The sequence below is a fragment of the Helianthus annuus genome, chromosome 12 (genome assembly GCF_002127325.2).
Source record: "Helianthus annuus cultivar XRQ/B chromosome 12, HanXRQr2.0-SUNRISE, whole genome shotgun sequence".
NCBI lineage: Eukaryota > Viridiplantae > Streptophyta > Magnoliopsida > Asterales > Asteraceae > Helianthus > Helianthus annuus.
Genome location: NC_035444.2, coordinates 154,032,189 through 154,053,802, shown reverse-complemented (window position 1 = coordinate 154,053,802; position 21,614 = coordinate 154,032,189). Strand labels below are relative to the sequence as shown.

General features: G+C 35.5%; 1 protein-coding gene and 1 long non-coding RNA gene across 3 annotated transcripts; both read right to left on the bottom strand.

Moving 5' to 3' along the window:
* Positions 1-5,309: 5,309 nt before the first annotated feature.
* On the bottom strand, positions 5,310-7,761 carry LOC110895937 (receptor protein kinase TMK1). The gene is made up of 2 exons (XM_022143330.2): positions 7,301-7,761; positions 5,310-7,164 (listed from the first exon to the last, which is right to left on the bottom strand). The coding sequence occupies exon 2, from the start codon at positions 6,939-6,941 to the stop codon at positions 5,550-5,552; it is 1,392 nt and encodes a 463-aa protein (XP_021999022.2). The 5' UTR covers positions 6,942-7,164; positions 7,301-7,761; the 3' UTR covers positions 5,310-5,549.
* Positions 7,762-16,950: 9,189 nt separating this feature from the next.
* Positions 16,951-18,346, bottom strand: LOC110895936. Of its 2 annotated transcripts, none has more exons than XR_002567459.2 (2): positions 17,792-18,346; positions 16,951-17,699 (listed from the first exon to the last, which is right to left on the bottom strand). It is a non-coding gene; the product is annotated as an uncharacterized LOC110895936 (long non-coding RNA). The 2 variants fall into 2 exon arrangements; XR_002567458.2 differs by having other exon boundaries at positions 18,041-18,336.
* Positions 18,347-21,614: the final 3,268 nt, after the last annotated feature.

The following is a 21,614-nucleotide window of genomic DNA, read 5'->3' as shown; positions in this document are numbered from 1 at the left end:
ATTCACTTCCAACTTTCAGTGACAGTATGTTGTTTATATAAATTTTTATAATTTAAAACTTGTAGTTAGGCTCTATATTTTTAAGGTGAAAATAAAATAAATCTTTTTTTTAATTTACAGTAATTATTTATGAGTTACTCATTTTTCCTTTTTTTAGAAAGTATAATTTGTTGCATCAATTTTATATGTTTTTTTGGTAGAATTTAACCAAAATATTATGCACCTTCACTTAAAAATTATTGGAATTAACTTAAAACTTTCATGTAGCTGATTCTCTTAAAAGTTATGTAGCTAAGAAACTGGTTTTACATCTTGTTTTATTAACAATTTTATGTTATTTATTTTTTGCAGGTTCTAAAATTCACAATTTTTGTTTACAGGTCTAAATTTGTTCAAATAGATTTTTGTAATTTTATAGTTTATGTTTCCAATTAAATTTCCACTTGTTTAGGTCAGTTATTTTATGTGGATCGTGGGTTTTATGTTTGTAATTAAAACATATGTTTCGTTATAGATAGATCGTGGGGTATATTTTTCCCAAAATTTAGTATGAGAAAGTCAAAGTGAATAAAAAAAACCTCCCCTTCTTTTTCTGAATTATAAGAGTCAGGATTTAATATGATCTTCATCCAAATATCCAATGACTGAGATTGCATTTTGTTCCCTTTGACTTTAAGGGGAAAATAAGAATATATAATGACTAATATCTGTTTGAACGTCTAATTATTCATATTAACAAATTAAAATAACTAATATCTGTTCGAACGTCTAATTATTCATATTAACAAATAATTATTTCATGACTACAATCTCTTTTTGTCACTATTTGTAACGATTTCATTGTAAACATATCTCCCCAAACCCCTTAGTATATTTTAAATTAAGATATCTACTAAATGTTTGAGTTTACCTTTTTAAGAAACAATCCAAATGATGAGGTGATGTTTATTTTAAATTAAGATAACTGGTTAATAATAAAAAATAACCGGTTAAAGTAATTAACCGGACCAGTTAAACAAATAACATGTTAAAGTAATAACCGGTTAAAGTCAAAAAGTCAAATTAACAGATATAATTGGTTAACCGAACTGATTATTAAAATTAACGGATGGACCAGTTAAACAAATAACTGGTTAAAATCAAAAAGTCAAATTAACAGATATAATCGGTTAATCAAATTGATTATTAAAATTAACTGATTTATGCACCTCTACTCATAGGCCCTAACAAATCTTAATGTCAATAACCCACTTCAAAAGCCCATAGTCAAATGTAATGTCAATATTAATAACACACCTCATAAGCCCATAGCCAATTGAAAACTTGAAATGTCACCAATTTACAAACAAAAATTTGGAATTTTAGAAACTGGTGGTGTGGACTGCAGAGGTTCTCTAATTTGATTTAGAGTCCGATTGATATCAATTTTGGAGACCAAGTTTATCTGTTATGACTTATGAGGTAATTAATTGCAAAAAAAATATATAAAAAGTTTACTGCGTTAATTTTTATTTTGTTTTGTTTCAAAATTTTTGTAAGGAAAAGATGATTTTAATATATATATATGCCAAACTGTTTCTTTTCAATCCAATATATTTTCAGTAATCACGTTTCAACTACACGACTCTATAATCAAAACTAGCGTTACATGTATAAAAACAATTTTCCATATTCTCAGTATCATGACAATGAATCTACTCAAACGCATTTTATAGAAATCCAAATGATGATGTGGATAGCCACTAATTTATATTTCCCATACTAATTATGAACATAAGCCTCTTCGTGTTGTTGAGTTGAGTGGCTTATTCCCGAATTAAACAAGGTTATTTGATTAAGAAAAATAAAGATTCTTTTGTTTAAAAAAAAACAAATTTTAATATGCTTGTGGGTCTCTATCATCCAGAATCATTTATGTTTACGTCATGAATCGTCTTGATACTTGATACGTCAGAATCATGCCTCATCTATTCTTATTTGGTTTGAATTTCGTTTTTCTTTAATTTTGGTGTTGATTTTATCAGTGACCATGAATTAATAAGTTAAAAATATGAAGAAAAAAAAATACTACAAATTAAAAATTGTAACACGTGCTAGTTGACGATATAATTCATGCTAGCATACTCACTTTCAAAAAGTTTGACCTATTGAGCATGTGCCATGCAAATTGATAAACAATTCGAATAAATCTCTTTATTTCTTATATAATCTTCAAAACAACAAATAACCTGAATTGGATTTAAATAATTATGACTTTGTAACAGTATTAATAATAAAAAATAGATAGTTGTTGAAAGTGATTAAACTAATACCATTAAACTAAAACCATAAGCTTTTGACATAAATATTACAAGAGTTACCCTTTTGGCATTTTGACTCTTATCAATCTAGATGATTAAACTGATAACTCAATACAAATAACTTTTTATATAAACAAACTTTCAAAAGCTTTTTTTTCCACTTATTTACAATCTATAAAGCAGATGAGTTTGTTTTTTCAAGCATATAACTTTATATGCTTTACTTTAGATTTTATGTAAAGAATATAGCTGTAGAGCAAAGAGCTTCAAAAGTGTCATTTCTAGATACAGGTTCATAATAATTAACAATGGTATGGTTATTTTTAATTAAATATAATCAAGACTTACAACCACGTGAGTCTTGTTACAAATTTAGGCCGTCACCATACACATGGTGACCAACCACGTGAGTCTTGTTACAAAAGATTCTTCTCCACCTGGATGAATCCTTGATAACGAGACTATTAAGTTGTTGAAACATTGTCATAGCAAAATCATCCTTTAGTCGTGTTCGCGAAACAAATTGATTAGATAAACGTTCTTCCCCTCATTTGTCAATTTAGTGACAAAGCTATCAGACCAATTGCTTACACTACCTTAATTATTGTTGTAAGTATAAAATTAGGTGGTATTTGGGTTTAGAAACTTGTTTAAAGAAATAAAAAGAAATTTTATATTTTTATTTAAGAGTAAACTGTTATTTTGATTCCTGAGGTTTGGGCTGTTGCCACTTTAGTCCAAATCTCAAACCTTTTGCATATAGGTCCCTGTAGTTTCAGTTTTGTTGTCATTTTGGTCCAAAAGTGAAATCAACTCAAATTCCTCAAATTAAATCCTGATGTTTTGTCTTTTTCCTTAGGGGTAATTTGGTCATTATAATTTTATTATAACTCATTATTAATTAAAATAATAAAACTAAATAATCCTCATATAAGCCGCAAATATTCATCTTCCCCGACACCAAACCCTAACCTTCTCCAAACACTCGCATCTTCTCGAAACATAACACAGATCCCACCCCTCTTCTTTACCTCAAAAACCCTACCACACACCACCAAACCATATCCCTTCCCCCATCCCTCTCATCTTTCTATGTCTCTCTAAGAAACGGCACAACGGGTTCGGTGGTGGTGGTTGGTTTTGATGAATGGTGTTGAGGTGGTCGCAGCAAGATCGGTGGTGGTGAAGGGGAGACGGTGGTTTGGGTGTAGGGTGGTGGAGGGGAGACGGTGGTGTAGGAGAATGTTGTATATAGCTATGAAAATAACATGCAAATTGAGATATCATAGTCATCGTTTAAGCAATTCTTTAATAGTTAGTTTCACACAAATGGTATCCTGCTATTGAATTTCGTAAACTACGCTAAGTTACATTAGATTTTAAGTGCAGCAAGTTTCTTTTATATCACATAGAGAGTCAAATGTCTTTGAAGTTTGAACAAATTCAAGGACTTTTCTTTGGGTTTTCAGTTCATTTAAAGTGCTTGGAACCCACACACAATGATGATAATTATTTGGTGTATGGTATTAAGTTGCTCTCTAGGACACTACCCTATAAATTATAGGACTTTTAGTGAGAAAAATCCACCGTCCTTTTGGTAAAGGTATAATAAGTTGGTAATCGGTAGGTGAAGGGCCATAGGAAAACTTTGCGTAGAGAATGGTTTAAGCCATCACCGGTGGATATTTAGCGAATTTACATTGTCATAGTTTGCATGAGCAACTTAATCTCTTAATGCTTTTATCCTGGAAACATTGTCACACTGATAATGCATATTGATATTAAACTTGTGAATGGTTAAACTGCAGGAACCTCGTAAGTCACTTCAAGCACTAGACAAGACTAAGAAGACATTGATTATTGAATTTGCATCACTACCAGGTTAAACTTTCATTGATTTTCTTTTTTATAAATCATGGTAATCTTATTTACCATTTTACGTATGCAATCATAAATTTATTCTGTTATATATCTACAAAGTTATGTTATTAGTGTAATATTTTACCCCAGTGTTGTGTACAATGGAATATTTACAAATATTTGAACTATTTGTGTACTTTGTTAATTATCATTGTGTATTACTTTATTCTACATTTCCATTAAATTATAATGTAAAGGTTTATAGTATTTTTCTTTGTTAAACCGCGTGTACACGCGGGGTCTAACCTAGTATATTTTATACAAGATACCCGCTAGCTTTCCGTTAGAACTGAAGAGAGGAGAATCAGAATTATTGCCAAAGCACCCTAGGAAATTACTGAATACTGAAAAGTTGATATTTAAGAATGATGATGCTGAGTTGCAAAATGACCAGGTTTGAGGTTTAATCAGCTTCAAGATTTTATTTTTTTGCTATTATAGTTTTAACACTTTTACTTAAAAATAGATCGATATGGGTTAAATGTTATCTTTAATGGTCGAATGGGTCAAATATTAAAACTTCCCTTAGTATGAAACGGGTCAAATGGGTTGAAAGCTGACAAAAGTATTATTTAACCTCTTTTATTTCTATCCATGTTTCTTTGATTTGTTTCCCGATATTTTTGGTTTATCATATTCCGAATAGAAATTGTTTCGAGGATCCTTTGTTTTACCAAATGATCCTATAATATTTATGGTTTCTGAAGTAATAATTATCAGTTAGTTAGTTACTTGAATGAATTAGACTATAGTATCTTGTTTTCAACATGTTTTCATCATTCTAGTTTTTTTTTTTTTTTAATAACATATTTATCATTGCAAAATTTATTTTTAAAAGTATCAAATCTACTCATCCTATCCAGAGGCGGAGGATAGTGGGTGCTTGGGGGTGCACCCGCCCACCCCAATATTTCGGTTAGAAGTGTACAAGTTGCAATTTTTCGTCCGAAAATTTTAAAATTATATAGGATCGGCCCCCAGATTATTTTTCCTAAATTGTATATTCGAAATATTTATAAACTTTGTATATAAATGATAGGTAGTTTGGTAAATATACACTTTGTTTTATTTGGAACTATTATTATTTGACCCGATTTGAATAGAATAGCCAACCCGACCCGAACCGAAACATAACGATAGGAAAAAAGTTTTTTGGGTCCCATTACTTTACGCCCCCTCGAAACTTTTAGTCAAGCTCCGCCACTGAATTCCTATCCAATATTCAATAAAATAAAACCATTTATTTCTTACAAACATGTCACTATATATTTATCCGAAGTCGAATGGCGAGGATGTACACCACTAGCACGCTTCCGTTTACGCGTGTTGTCAGACACCTAGCAAACCGGCGACCACCACCAACCCGCCTACAACTGATCCCACAACCACCCCAGTCTTCCCACCACCCCCACCATCACCGCCTTTTCGACCACCACCAGGTGAAACCGGAGTCGTACTAGGCCCGTCCTTCCCAATATCAACATTCCCTTCGGTTCTCACCTTCACACTCTGCTTAAACTCAGGAACCGGCCCATAAAGCTGATTGTTGGAAACATCAAGCTCTACCAAAATCGGCAAATCCTTAAGCTCATCCGGAATCATCCCCGAAAGGTTATTATCCGCAAGAAGCAACTTCTGCAGCGACTTAATGGCCGCGAAATCAGGCGAAATACACCCGGTTAACCCCATTCCTTGTAAATTAACCACAGTAATATTCCCACCAGGTGAACAATTAATCCCTAACCAAGATGCACAAGGATCATTCCCCTTCCAATGATCCGCAAAAACCCGCGGATACCCAACCGATTTCACAACCGCAAGCAACTTATTAACCCGATCATCACACCCAACACCCGGATCGGGCAAACAAAAACTATTCCTACCTGATAAATCGACCTCAACCGACTTACCAAAACTCGGTTTCGGTCCCTGGAACATATTATTAGTCAAATTCACAACTTTAAGAGACTGTAACCCGGTTAACGACTCCGGAACCGGACCGATTAAACTATTATCTCTAACACTAAAGGTCCGCAACTCATTCAAACCCGAAAAATTGGGTAAGGTGCCGGTAAACATATTCCCGTGAAGCCAAACTTCAGTTAATTGAATCATGCTTTCTAAAACATCAAGGGTTCCGTTTAACTTTGACCGGCTGTTTTGACCGTTTAACCGCAAGCTTTGAATAGAAGAACCAAAAAACGAGTCGGGTATCCCGCCCTCAAGCGAGTTAAAATCTAAATGAAGGGTAGTGAGCCTGGAGAAGAAGTCGCGGCCAAAGAAATCTGGGATGGTTCCGGTAATGTTTGCTGACGTGGCGGAGAAAACTCGTAAACTTGATGCAGATTTTAGAGTTTCTGGAAGAACCCATGAGGAAAAGGTGACGTAATCGAGGTAAACATATTGTAACGAAGACATACCGGTGAAGAACTCGGAAGGGATTGAGGTGAAATTGTTGTAACTGAGTAGGAGGAATTGAAGCTGAGTCAACCCGGAGAGACTCGGAAGCGGACCAGTGAGTTGGTTGTTTTGAAGCTCGAGAACTTGAAGTTGTGTTAAGGTGTTGAGGGTTCGAGGCAGAGTGCCTTGGAGGTTCCGGTTACGGAGTTGGATCCGGGTGACCCGGTTGTCTCTGGAGCATTGGATTTGTTTCCAGTTGCAGGGGTTGGGGTCGGACCAGTCGAGTGATTTTGGAGTGAGGTTGGTTTTGAGGGCTAGCATTACAGCAGCATCGTTGGGGGCAGATTGAGATTGAGAGTGTATGATTGTGGGTAAAATAATAATAAAAGAGAAGAAGAGATGAAACCCATAAAGGGCGTACGGTGGTGGGTGGTTGATTGTGGTGGGTTAGAGGCGGCGGTGGGTGAAGGGGTGGATGCGGCGGTGGTCCGGTGCAGTTAACACTTAATTCGTCAAAATCAAGCGTTAATATCACCTCCAGATACTAGTAACAAAAAACAATCAAAAGTCGGTCAAAGTTACTAGCATACAATAGACGAATTAAGTGTTAATTTCAGTTAGAATCGATTCAGTAACAAGAATTAGGTCAAAATTAATAACAAATAAAGTGCTAATTTTACCTCTGGATACTGTGGGAGAATGGAAACAGGAGAGATGAGAGATGGTGGTGGTGGGAGAATGGAAACAGGAGAGAATGTGGTTACACTTGAAATTGATGAAGCTCTGTGTGTTTTTATGGCATTAAAGAACTCCCAACTGTAAATTTGAATGTATTTTTGAAGAAGAGAGATGGTGATGGTGAAGAAGAGAGATGGAGATGGTGGATTCAGCTTAGAGCATCTCCAATAAGGGGCATTTTTTCTCATTCTTTAAGATGTCTAGTTGGCACATGCCCAACCAATCATATTTTTTCTCTCACTTGCCCCTTTCACAAACACATTTTTTCTCTCTCTCCTCTCTTCTCTCTCCTCTCTCCTCACTACACTCACATAACTCACACTCATCCATTTTTTCTCATTTTTCCTTACAAACATCTTCACATCATCTCTCCTCCACCTCACACCCTCTCTCCTACACATCACTTTCTCTCTCCCTAAAAACACCTAAATAGTGCCTTATTGGAGATGCTCTTAGAGAGAGAGACGAGGATATATAAAAGTATCACAACCTTGCTATTTTTGTTTGATCTAATTTCTTACGTTTTTACCAAAAAAAAAAAAAAAAAGGGAATTTTCACATGCTTGTGGGGTCTCTCTTGTCGACTATAAATCACCTTAATAATGAAGAAACTCATTTGGAATAATCATGTAATTAATCAGTTTATATATAATTAAATTAAACTAAACACCGGCTTTGGGCCCGGCAAACCCGTGCCGACGCCCGAGGCCCAAAATTTTCAAAGGGCCCGAAAAGTCTTTATAAGCTTTTATATATTTATGAAATTATATATTTATTATATTTATCCGTTTATTATGCATAAAAGTATTGGTGGTGTAGTGGCAAAAACCATCTCAAAATGATGTAAAGGTCACAAGTTTGAGTCTTTGTTCCATCACTAAGTTTTTATTTTTGTAATTCATTTACTTTTAACCATAATTTTGGGCCCAATACTTTTCGTCGCCCGATGCCTAATTTTTTTCAAGAGTTTTCGGAGACGGCTCTGAAAGTAAATGAGTAAAGTGTGATTTTGGTCTCTGAGATTTAGTCACTTTAGTCCAAATTTGAAATCTTTTGCATCTGGGTCTATGTGGTTTCTCTTTTATTGCCATTTTGGTCCAAAAGTGAAATCAGGTCATATTTCTCAAATTAAATCCTAGTATTTTGTCATTTTCCTTAGGGTTAAATGGTCATTTCTTTTTTATTTTATTTAAAGCTTTTATTAAAACAATAATCTTTTATGGGTCCCACCACATCACCGCTTCTTTTTCTACCTTCTTTCTCTCAGTATCTCTCCTACATAACAACCACCATCCATCACCACCTCTACACTAGGGGTGTGCAAAAAACTGAATTAACCGAACGATAACCGAATTAACCGACAAAACCGAACCGAAAAAACCGAACCAAATAAAAAACCGGTGGGTCGGTTAATGGTTTTTTGAAAACCGAAAGTAGCGGGTCGGTTATGGTTATCATTTTTTCATACCCACCATAATCGAACCGAACCGACATGTAATAAATCTTTGTAGGATTTAGGACTTTTCACCATATTTTTAATATTTGATGTTTTTTTACTGAAGATTTTTAGTACTTATGGGTTTTTCATATCATTTTGTAGTTTTGGTTGAATGTTTATTTGAATTTATCGAATGCATTATATCACTTTATTTGAATATCCGATAATAATTAGTATTAATATTATAGATTATATGTATTTTTTAATACTATGTAATATAATAATATATAAAAATATGCAATAACAATTTATTCTATGTTAAAAAAAATAAACTATTTTAGCTAAGCTAAATAAACGGTTAACCACCCATAACTGACCCACTATAACCATCAAAACCGAATAACCATAACCCCCATAACCGATCGGTTATGGTTATGGTTATCTAATAACCGACATCGCGGTTATGGTTATGATTTTTGGTCAAAACCGACACATGCACACTCCTATCTACCACCATCAATCTCCACCACCGCTACCATCTATCTCCACCTCCACCGCTGCTCAACGTCACACCCAATCACCATCACCACCTTTAAACACCCAACACCACCACCACCACCACCACCTCTCTTCCGCCTCTCTCGTCGGCCCTTTCCTCACCACCATCTGCCACCATTTTAGCCTAGATTTGAGCAGTAAGTAAGCCTCCCTTGCTGGCACTTTTACACCACCATCTGCATTCACCACCATACGAATGCTTAAACCACCAGCAATCGCAATTGCAGCCACCATAATCTCTACAGGCTTTTTTTCTCTGACGGTGTAGCTCCAGCCAAAGATCCCCCCCCCCCCCCCTTCTGTTGTTTGCAACACACCGCCCTTCTCGACCCGGTTTGACCCGTTTCAGGAGCCGCGGGACAGGAATCCCGTGGTATTTAATTTAGGCGACAGCGGAAGTCTTTTTAAAACAGGATCTTTTAATAATTCAAACTGACCGTTTCATAACTTAGGGATAAATTCCGAAATTTACAATAATGTGATTTCTCAGGGAAATCTTTATTTTCAAAACATGTTCATTTATTTATTTACATTGAGCCACTTTTCTAAGTTGGGAGTGCTCCACGATACTTTTCTTTGCTTATAACAGATCATCTGAAACATGTTTGAAAAAGGTTTTGTCAACGGAGAAATACTGAGTGAATCATTCATTTTACTGAAAACGACACATTTGTTATAATCTACAGTATTAAGGGGAATTACAATGTTTCTGATATCAAACCAACTACCCACAGTATTTGTCACTTGACCATCTATTTGGCTAGCCTATTTGTCCAATGGTGTCTGTGACTGTGGTCAGATCACCCCTTGGCCACCCGTTTGTCCAAGTGTGACGGGAAATAAGTAATGTATACAAAACCCCACATACCGGCTGTAACTTGGTGATTACAAAGACTTAATCCCTGTAATTATAACTTTGAAAATAACTTGGAGTTTTGTAAAACAGTTGATAAAAAGAGAATGACTCACAAACTGTGAGAAAAGAGTTTATAAAAGTGGAATGACTCACATTGCAGATTTACGAGTGGAGTATAAGCTTTACTGATTAGCCTTCTAACCTAATTTAAATAACAATGCACACACAAACGGGATTAGTAACTAATTCAGCAGTTACGTCAATTCACGAGATTAAGTAATGTTAAAGGACAAAACCAGTCAATTTTAAAGTTAAAGGACACCGCCTGCAATTTGGTATATACGTAAAGGACAAAACTTGTAAAAATTACTGTTAATTTTATTATGTAGTTCTTAGGTTATCTATCATTTTAAAACTTAAAAAACATTTAAAATCGTAGTTTGACATTCTAAAAATCAAATGCCTCACAACTTTTCTTAAACAATATCGTAAAACAATTTTTTGAAATACTTTGAATATTTAAATCTTTTGTGACTACTAAAGATTAATGTCTACTAACCTTATTTTGTAAATTCGTACGTTCAAAACTGGTGGAACCGGACGAGGGAAGTAAATTAAAAGATGGTAACAATATTAAAAGAAACTTAAAATTAAACTAGAGTGTTTAAGAATAGCTTTGATCGATATGGTTTGTTTGATCATACTCAAAAGTAGAAACCTAAGGTAAAGAAGAAGAGTGTTCTTCATGGAAACACAAATAATTAGTTACAGTTCATGTAGAACGTACAGGTTGGTTTGACTCCAATTAACAACTCATGATCATCGTTATAAATTAATCAACAAGTAGCTATGATCACGATGAATAGATACGTACAAATTTTACTATTTAAACAAAAAAGCGACTAGAATGAAACGAGAAATAGGAGTTGATTACCTTTTCTCTTGATTAGCGATAATCAGCGATCGGCAACGTTAGTTGTTCCTCCAAGCTACCACTATGTATATAAGAGATGATTGATTATTTATATGTGCAAACATATATGAAAGATTTAATAAGAGATGGAGAGCTAGCTTTGTAGTAAATGTATGTGTATATAAAGTGTATGCCTTTATAATGGACAGCTAGCTTTGGAAGGTATCTATCTATAGCTTCATATTATGTATTAAAGAAGCCAAATAACCTTATTTTGTAACTAAATTCGTATGTTCATCGGTTCTTTATTTAAGTTCATTTCAAAGCTATTACTTAACCTTATGAACCATTTATATAATGTATGTATTAATTTAAAACACATGTATAAAATTTATAATGATTATATATACGCACACTCGAGTATAATAGGTGCGCTACAAACAATATACTATGCTAACCGGGTGTTTCATTACTTTAGACGGTCAAAACAACAAACCCTTTCGGGGAATTACCGGTGTCATTATCAACTAGATTAAAATCTTATCCCCAAAAGTTAATTTGATTATATATCATGTGCGTATCTTTGTTTCATCATCTTTTTCAATTTGTTCACTAGCAGATCGATATCTTTTGATTTATATAATTCATATGAATGTTCGAAATTATACCTTTGTTGCCTCGGTTAGGAAGAGTTGATCTCGCTTTGTCCACAACGGCTAAAAGTTTAGCTTCATCAACACTCAAGAGTTGGTCTTGAAGTTGAAGATGGTCGTTCTTTCTTTGTTGGGTGTTTGGATGGTTGTGTTTGTGACAATAACCCAACTTGATCCTTTTATAGGAGTTTTGTAGAATCTCTGAACAAAGAAAAATGAGACTGACATCTATCCAAAGAGAAAACGGAGTATCTACACAAAATTAGCCCTACTTAAAAATTATAAGTAGGGTTGAGCAATTTATGGTTTTGAACCATCAGAACCGGGGAACCAAATCAAAATCATCAGATCCAACCGTATTGTTGTATTTAGGGTCAGGTTCTGGTTCTTAAATTTGGGAGAAAACGGTTTCCGGTTGGTTCCAGTTATAACCGACGGGTCCATTTAAAGAACCGCTAGAACCAGATTGGGTTTAAACTTTAAATATTATATTCAAAAACCATAATAATTTATTTAAACTTTAAATATTGTATTTAAAGATATGTTTTAGGATTAAAGAATATAGAAATAATTTTACCCAAGGTGTGAATGAAATTTTTTTTTGATGGTTAACTTAAAGGTTTTTAGTTAACTTTCATTTTTTTACATTGTATACTTTCGTTTAAGGTTTGAAACATCTTATTTTGTTATTTTTACTTTGGATGGTTTGAACTTTAGGTGTTGGAACTCTTAGTTATATGTTTTAAACGATTTGACAATCAGTTTCGATGAGAACCGTATACACGATAAGTTTTAACCCAGTTCCGAACTGAACCGAAACCGTTAAAATACGGTCTAGTTCTAGTTTTTATATTTAGCATTTAACAGTTCCTGCTCGGCTCTAATTTAATTCGGTTCGGTTCTGGACCTTTCCACAACCCTATAATTATCTTTGTTAGGTAGTAATAAATCCCTTTTGTTATTGAGTAATATTTCATTAGGTGATAATCAACTCGATACAAATATTTATTTCTAAAGTTATTTTTGTCCTTTTTTAGTATTCATTGGGCAAAATGTTCACTCAATTAGACTAACATTTTTTCTATTTAGTTAAATGAGAATGGCAATAAATATATTTCTTGTTTATTCAAATTTTTTCATAAATGTCCATTTCCGTTTGTTCATTTAATTTCGTTTAAGTTGGTTCATTTACGCTTTACACATTTTAAGTTAGTTCGTTTACGTTTTTTTTGTATGTATTTATTAAACCTTGTTCGCTTAAATGCTTAATTTTACAAGATTATGGTGTGACCAGCTCGAAACAACATATCTAATTACCTAGAATAGGTTATATTCTACTTTATGAAAATAAATGTTCTTTAACAAACGTGTTAGGCTATAGGGTGTGGGGATCATGGTTGGGACATGATTTGCCACCTAGAAACATGAATGGAAGGCTACACCATCCTCATCCTCTTGATTGATCCACCATGGTTTGCATGAATTAAACCATGGCAACCATGGTCCTCCTTTCCATTTTTCAACAAATCATTTCCTTTTTGTTTAGACAAAGATAATAAATAAGGGGCTAATGGTTTGGGTCATGACCATACCTTTAGGGTAGTGGTTTTGGATGGTAGATTAAAGATTAGTTACATGGCACTAACATGGTGGGTCATAGTGGTCATGAGGGTCATGACCACACCCTATAGCCTAGGTTATATTCTATTTTAATAGAATAAATGTAAAGTGCAAGTGTTGTTGGTTTGGTGTGTGTAACTTTCAAAAAAAAGGTGGTTTGGTCATCTACATGTGGTTAACGATGGAGATTGGAGATTATCACAACCTTGCTATTTTTGTTTGATCTAATTTATTACTTTTTTACCAAAAAAAAGAAATTTTCATATGCTTGTGGGGTCTCTCTCATCCACTATGAACACCTTAATATTAAAGTTTGACAGGTGACATCATTCCTACTCTTACATATTGAAGAAACTCATTTGGAAGAATCATGTAATTAATCAGTTTATATATAATTAAATTAAAGTAAATGAGTAAACTGTGATTTTGGTTCCTAAGATTTGGTCACTTTAGTTCAAATTTGAAACCTTTTGCATCTGGCTTTATGTGGTTTCTCTTTTATTGCCATTTTGGTCCAAAAGTGAAATCAGGTCATATTTCTCAAATTAAATCCTTCTATTTTGTCCTTTAAGGTTAAATGGTCATTTCTTGTTTATTTTATTTAAAGCTTTTATTAAAACAGTAATCTTATATGGGTCCCACCACATCCCCGCTTTTTCTTCTACCTTCTTTCTCTCAGTATCTCTCCTACATAACAACCACCATCCATCACCACCTCTACCACTAGGGGTGTGCAAAAAACTGAATTAACCGAATCATAACCAAATTAACCGACAAAACCGAACCAAATAAAAAACCGGTGGGTCGGTTAATGGTTTTTTTTGAAAACCGAAAGTAGCGGGTCGGTTATGGTTATCATTTTTTTCATACCCACCATAACCGAACCGAACCGACATGTAATAAATCTTTGTAGGATTTAGGACTTTTCACCATATTTTTAATATTTGATGTTTTTTTACTGAAGATTTTTAGTACTTATGGGTTTTTCATATCATTTTGTAGTTTTGGTTGAATGTTTATTTGAATTTATCGAATGCATTATATCACTTTATTTGAATATCCGATAATAATTGGTATTAATATTATAGATTATATATATTTTTTAATACTATGTAATATGCTAATATATACAAATATGCAATAACAATTTATTCTACGTTAAAAAAAACTATTTTAGCTAAGCTAAATAAATGGTTAACCACCCATAACTGACTCACTATAACCATCAAAACCGAATAACCATAACCCCATAACCGATCGGTTATGGTTATGGTTATCTAATAACCGACATCGCGGTTATGGTTATGATTTTTGGTCAAAACCGACACATGCACACTCCTATCTACCACAATCAATCTCCACCACCGCTACCATCTATATCCACCTCCACCACTGCTCAACGTCACACCCAATCACCATCACCACCTTTAAACACCCAACACCACCACCACCACCACCTCCACCGCCACCTCTCTTCCGCCTCTCTCGTCGGCCCTTTCCTCACCACCATCTGCCACCACTTTAGCCTAGATCTGAGCAGTAAGTAAGCCTCCCTTATTGGCACTTTTACACCACCATCTGCATTCACCTCCATACGAATGCTTAAACCACCAGCAATCGCAATTGCAGCCACTACAATCTCCCCAGGCTTTGTTTTCTTTGACGGTGTAGCTCCGGCCAAAGATTCCCCCCCTTCTGTTGTTTACAACACACCGCCCTTCTCGATGAAGATAGCGATGGTAAAACCCTAGCCGTCATACAAATGCGGCATTGTGGTTGAATTCGGAGCTAGAGATCGGCATCCGGTGATATCCTTTTTTCATAGATCTAACAGGTATCTTGATTTCTCTAGAGAGGCAGAGTTGTTTCTTGTTAATATTCAGATGGGTTTGTTTTTTCGGTAGGTCATGACGGCGGCAAAGGTGAAAGAATTGAGCGATTTGGTAAAGTGGGTTTATGTATCGACAAGTAGTTTGATTTTTATATAGATTCTATTAAATTGGAGCTTCAATCTACAATTTGTTTGATTTTTAGCGAGTCGGCTGTTTTTAGGTGTGGGTGTTGGCTGACGATTAGTGTAGATGGTGATTTGGGTGTGGTATTGAGCAGTGGTGGAGGTGGAGATAGATGGTGCCGGTGGTGGAGATTGATGGTGGTGGAAGTGGTGATGGATGGTGGTTGTTATGGCAGGAGAGAGACAGAGAGAAAATAGGTAGAAGAAGAAGTCGGGTGTGGTGGGACCCACAAAAGATTATTATTTTAATTAAAGCTTTAAATAAAATAAAAAATAAATGACCATTTTGCCCCTGGGGAAAATGACACAATACCAGGATTTAATTTGAGAAATATGACCTAATTTCATTTTTGGACAAAATTGGAAATAAAAGTGAAACCACAAGGACCCAGATGCAAAAGGTTTCAGATTTGGACTAAAGTAGCAAAAGTGACCAAACCTCGGGGACCAAAATGGCAGTTTACTGAAATTAAGTTAAAGTATATAATAAAGTGTAAACTATAAAAGTATTGTGGTTAGATTGTGAAAACCAAACGTACTGTAGTTTTGATGTTAGTAATTTAATATAAGTATAGTATATAATTATAGGAGTAGGATCATATACAAACACCAATTTACCTAAAAACTGTGAAGACCAATTTTAATTAGACATATCGTATGCATTATTAAGTCTCATTAAGGGTACTATTGCATTTTACCACATTCAATATTTTTCGAAATTTCTTTTATCAAACTTCTTCAGAATTGCTAGATGACCATATCCCTATTATGAAGTAGTTTTGATTTTTAAACTATTAATCATCACTCTCCATCGTTATTCAATAAACTCTTGTTCTAACTTCAAAACTATTGTATTGATTAGATATATATACATGTGCTAGTAGTTCAAATAAATGTGTAGATTAACCATTTGTGCTCATTCATCATTAATTTCATAAGTTTTTACAATTGTCTTTCGGAGGGAAATACAAATACTTGATGTTGCTAGATGACCATACTTCTCTATCGACCCGCTCGTTGCGTTTTAAAACCACAAACCTAAGGATTAACTACTACATCTTTGTATCAAGTTAGATATCCAAACGATCACACTGTGTTTCCAAATGTCTTGTGGAGGGAAATACAAATACTTGATGTTGATTAGGGATGAGCACGGTACCCGTTCGGTATCAAACCGGTAACGATACCCAAAGTACAAGTACCGAAAAACGGAAAAAGTGGGTACCGGTACCGAATATAAGAGTTCGGTATCAGTACCGGTATTTACCGGTGTTTTACCTGTAAATACCGGTACCGTTACTGGTACCGTTCCGATACTGGTACCGAAAAACGGGGAAAGTGGGTACCGGTACAATTAAAGAGAGTTGGACAAAACAATAACACACACAAGCTAGTTGTTTTGTAAAAAAAATATTGTCCAAGAATATATGCTTAGAGTACCACTTCTAATACACCATGTTAGGATCTGAGGCCCTCATGATTGTGTTTGTTTGTGTTATATGGAACAAATCAAAAGATATGAATTGAGAATAAATGCAGCGGAAATGAACACAAACTTTATAAACACAATCAAAGAGGAAAATAGTTTGATAAACAAATGATTTCCATCAGTCAAAAGGTTAAAAAGCAAATCGAAAGATTACAAAACATGCTTACAAGCTAAACTCCCCCTCAACTTGATACTCCAAGGTTGATAGCACAAGATGAAAGGATTAGACATGAGGAGAAGAACCTACTCAGTCAATCAAATGTAACAGTGCAGAGTACTGTTACATTTATAGGCAAACCAAACCACTGAAACATCTAAGCTGACGTCACCATGAAAGTGACATCTAACAACCTAACAAACTCTATCTACTGATCTATAACAACTGATCATACAGACATTGATTACATTCTAAACACTGATGTATAAACACTGATTCTGCATTCCACTGTTGTAGTCAACCACTGATGTTGAGCATCAGTGCTTTCTTCAAAGGGTGATCAGACCTTGAATGGGCAGTACTTCAGTTCTTCAACAGTGCTTGGATTCCATCAGTAGATTGAGCTTCAGTCTTTAATCTTCATCAGTACTTTAGTAACAATTGTTCTTTTGGGCAGTGCTTTGAAGTTTGTCAGTTGTCAGATAACCACTGTCAAGGGGAAAGTCTAATGCAAACAGATGCTTATGATGAATCCACTGTTGTGATCCGGTTTTGGCTCTTATTATATGTTCCTCTTAGGGCTGGCATATCGGGTCAACCCGATCTGTTAAGACACGAACACGATAAGACACGAACACGAAACCTGTAAACACGAACACGACACGAAATCTTATCGTGTCAGAGATTTCCAAACACGAACACGAACCTGTTAATAAACAGGTTACACGAAATGACCTGTTAAGACACGAAAATGTTGCCAACATATCATATGACCTGTTTAAGACACAAACACGACCTGTTAAGACCCGAACACGACCTGTTAAGACAAGGACATGAAATATTCAATTTTTCGTGAATACATCACAGTTCACTTCTTATCAAACAACAATAACATTTGTTTTTCTATTCAAGTTGCAGCAATAACAGTTCACTTCTTATCAAACAGAAACACATATTCAAATAGAAACATCTTAAATGAAATACCCTAATCTGCAGTGAAGGGTTGAAAGCAGCGACTGTGACTGAAATGATATGTGTTTCTGTAACTGCCAGAACTACTTGAAAGCGACACCGGTGACTGAAAGCGATGAAGGTGAGCAGCGATGAAGTGAACTGTGAAGGGTTTAGTGGGGCTGGCGATGAAGGTCGAAGGGTTGAACGGCCGGCGACTGAAGTGAACTGTGAAGCATGCGCGGCGGCCGATGATTTAGGGTTTATTTGGTGAGCGAGCGTGAAGTCGTGAACTGTGAAAATTGATTTCAAAATTTGGGTGTATTGAATAATGTATATTGCCCGACTCCGTATATTATTATATTTCATATATTTTTTAATTTGAAATTATTAACATGTCATTAACGGGTCTTAACAGGTTAACGGGTTTTAACCTGTTAAGACACGAAATTTAAACAGGTCTTATCGCGTCGACCTGTTTAGACACGAAACCTGTTAAGGTCAAACACGAAACCTGTTAACTTCGTGTAGGTTCGTGTCGTGTTATCGTGTTCGTGTCAGAATTGCCAGCCCTAGTTCCTCTGATAGGGTTCAATCCCAACACACCATAATGTTAAAAATTAATAGTATGTTTTGTAAAAAAAAACATTGTCCAAGAATATATGCTTACAGTACCACTTCTAATGCATCATAACGTTAAAAATTAACAGTATATAAATAAACCAAAAGCTATAACCTTCTAAACTAAGGGTACAATCAATTAAAGCATCAAACACTAACTAAGCTAAATGTACAAAACTATATACCTAGAAATGTTACAAAATTATATTATATAAATGGTAACTAGTTAATTAAATAATAAAAAAACTTAATAAAAACAACCAAAAACACCGGACGTCATCAACCCAAGAGACAATTTTCATTTCTTCCATTTAAAACTCTGTTTCTTGCAATTACTATACTCATAGAAGAAAACAGTAGAATAAAGGAATTATCAAAGAACAAAAACAACCCCTCTCTCTCTCTATATATATATACACACGCACACATATACATGTATGTAGGTCTGTATAGATGAAATGATCAAACTTGCAAGAAGATTTAAAGGTAAAAAGATGGAGATACAAAACCTTAGAAGAAGATAGAGCACCAATTGTACGTTTCTTCTGAGAAAGAGTTCAACAGAAGAATAACTTTTTTTTTTAATTTGCATCTCATCATGGTGTGCCCTATAAGCACTGAGTGTGTCTGAGAGAGAGAGAGAGAGGGGAAGGGGAGGGAGCTGTAGGAACCCGTTCGTGTAAAATAAATAAAATCTTTTATTAACTTGAATTACAGAAACAATTTACAGAATGTAGAGGAAGTGCAATACAATTACAACTGAAAAATGAAAATACAAGAACTAAAAACTCGAACAGACGAAACTGTTATTGGCCGAGGATCGTGTTAGACACGGGTCCCTTAAAACAAATTTCGTGTCTCCCAGGAGAACACATTTGTTTCCAGGATACAACAGCCTCAAGCAGTTGCACTGCCGGTCTTGACTCCAACCCGAAGGTGTACCTCGAAAGCTTGAAGGAAAGAGAAGAAATCTGCAGTTAGAAGATTGTATGAGGCTATGTAATGCGGTGTACCAAATCTGCCATAGGAACCTCCTATTTATACAGCAGGTCTTGAAGAAACTGAAAAACGAATTAAATGGGTGAATTAAACTGCATTAAACGTCTTTAATGCACTTTAATTCGTCACTTAATTCTCAGTCAAACGCATTAACTTCGTCAGTTTCAAATGCTGAATGTAACTGCACTGGCATTAACTGCAGCAGGAAGCTTTCGCGCGCGCGCACGCAAGACACACTGCCGCGCGCGCAGGTCTGCAACCTCACGCGCGGTGCGTCCACTTGGCTCACTGCCATGCGCGCGTGCGCCATACTCACTCGGGTCCATGTGCGCAAGACACAGTGGTGCGCGCGCAGGTTTGCACCCGCATGCGCGGTGCGTCCACTTGACTCAATATAACAAACCTCGGTAAAACCGATACCCCTCATAATAATTCCGACACCCTAATACATCTTTAAATATATATACATGTCTTTATTTGCACCCCATATGTGAAAACCGAAGCCCAAAGTAAATTATAATATATAAAATAAATAAAAACAATAAAAATTAAGTTGAGGCGGGCCGCATGGGACCTCACCTTAACTTAACGCGGGCCGCGCGAGGGGGTAAACCAGACTTCGTTTAAATCTTAAGTTCATGCGGGCCGCGTATAAGGTAGTCTAAGTTCACGCGGGCCGCGAATGTCCAAGATTGTGGCACAGCCCAGTGTGCCCACGTGTTCGATGCGTGGCAAGGCTATGCGATGACCGGGCCAAGCTACGCGTTGACCCAGCATTGACGCGGGCCGCGTAAGCTTAGCCTATATGTCACGTGGGCCGCGAGAAACCCCAGATCAGGCCCTATAAAAGGAAGCCTCGGGCTTTCACTTCCGATCGCGCACAACTTTCTTTCTTTCTAAATTTCTGTAGTAGCTTTATTATACCCGGGCGTTATACCCCCCTAAAATAGCGAGGTTCTGCTCCGTTGTAAGTATTATAACCCCTGGATACGTATTAGGTACTCTACCCGATTGATCTAGGGTTTCGTAACGGCTGTCGTGGTTCTGCCCGACGTAGTCGTTGGAATGCCGTCTCGGGGAGGGTATTACTAATGTTAAAATGGGTTATTATACTAACACACGTGCATTTGTGTAAAATATAGATTATTCCCAGGAAATCACTACTGAAAACCCTAAAATAGCAATGTGAGTAATCTCCTTTTTGTTAACAGTTTTTACAAAACCTTAACCTTTTTACAATGCAATTTAGCAGTGATTGAGTCTTTGTAATTCTACAATTACTGCCGGTATGTTGGGGTTTTGTATACAAAATGTGAGTAACGTTACCATTGGACGAAGAGTTAGCCAATGCGTAATATGACCCTCAGTCAGACTTCACACTACTGAATGAGTAATTGGGTAGATATAAACATTGTAATCGCCCTCAATACTGTTTAAATTGAATTAATATTTCTTGATTAAACCGAGATTCATTCACCAGTATTTTCCACTGATAAAACCTTTTTAAAACGCGTTTCAGGTAACACAATGTGAAAGCCAATCAGAAGCCAGCTGGACAGCACTGAAGGCTTGGAAAAGTGGCTATAAAAGTTACCTAAATAAAAGAAAGCGTTTATTTCAATAAAGTGGGAGTTATCCATGTAATTCAGTTTGTAATAAAACTTGGGTTTTACCCATGTGTTTAATATTATAAAATATGGTGGTTTACTCTGATTTAATATTTCCTAACTACGGTCCTGATGAAAATTTCCGCTGCCAAATAAATAAATAACATGATACCACCGCAACTGGTTCGCGGCCGCCCGTTACCGGGATCTAGGGATCGGGGGTTGTGACAGAAGGTGGTATCAGAGCTATGCCACTGATTCAGCCACAGAAGTGTTCCGCTGACATCAAAATTCAAATTGTTAGGAAATCAATTACGGAAATACGTGCATAATTGTATTTTCTTGTTAAGTGTTATCTGACTATCTGTTAGTTTACAGTA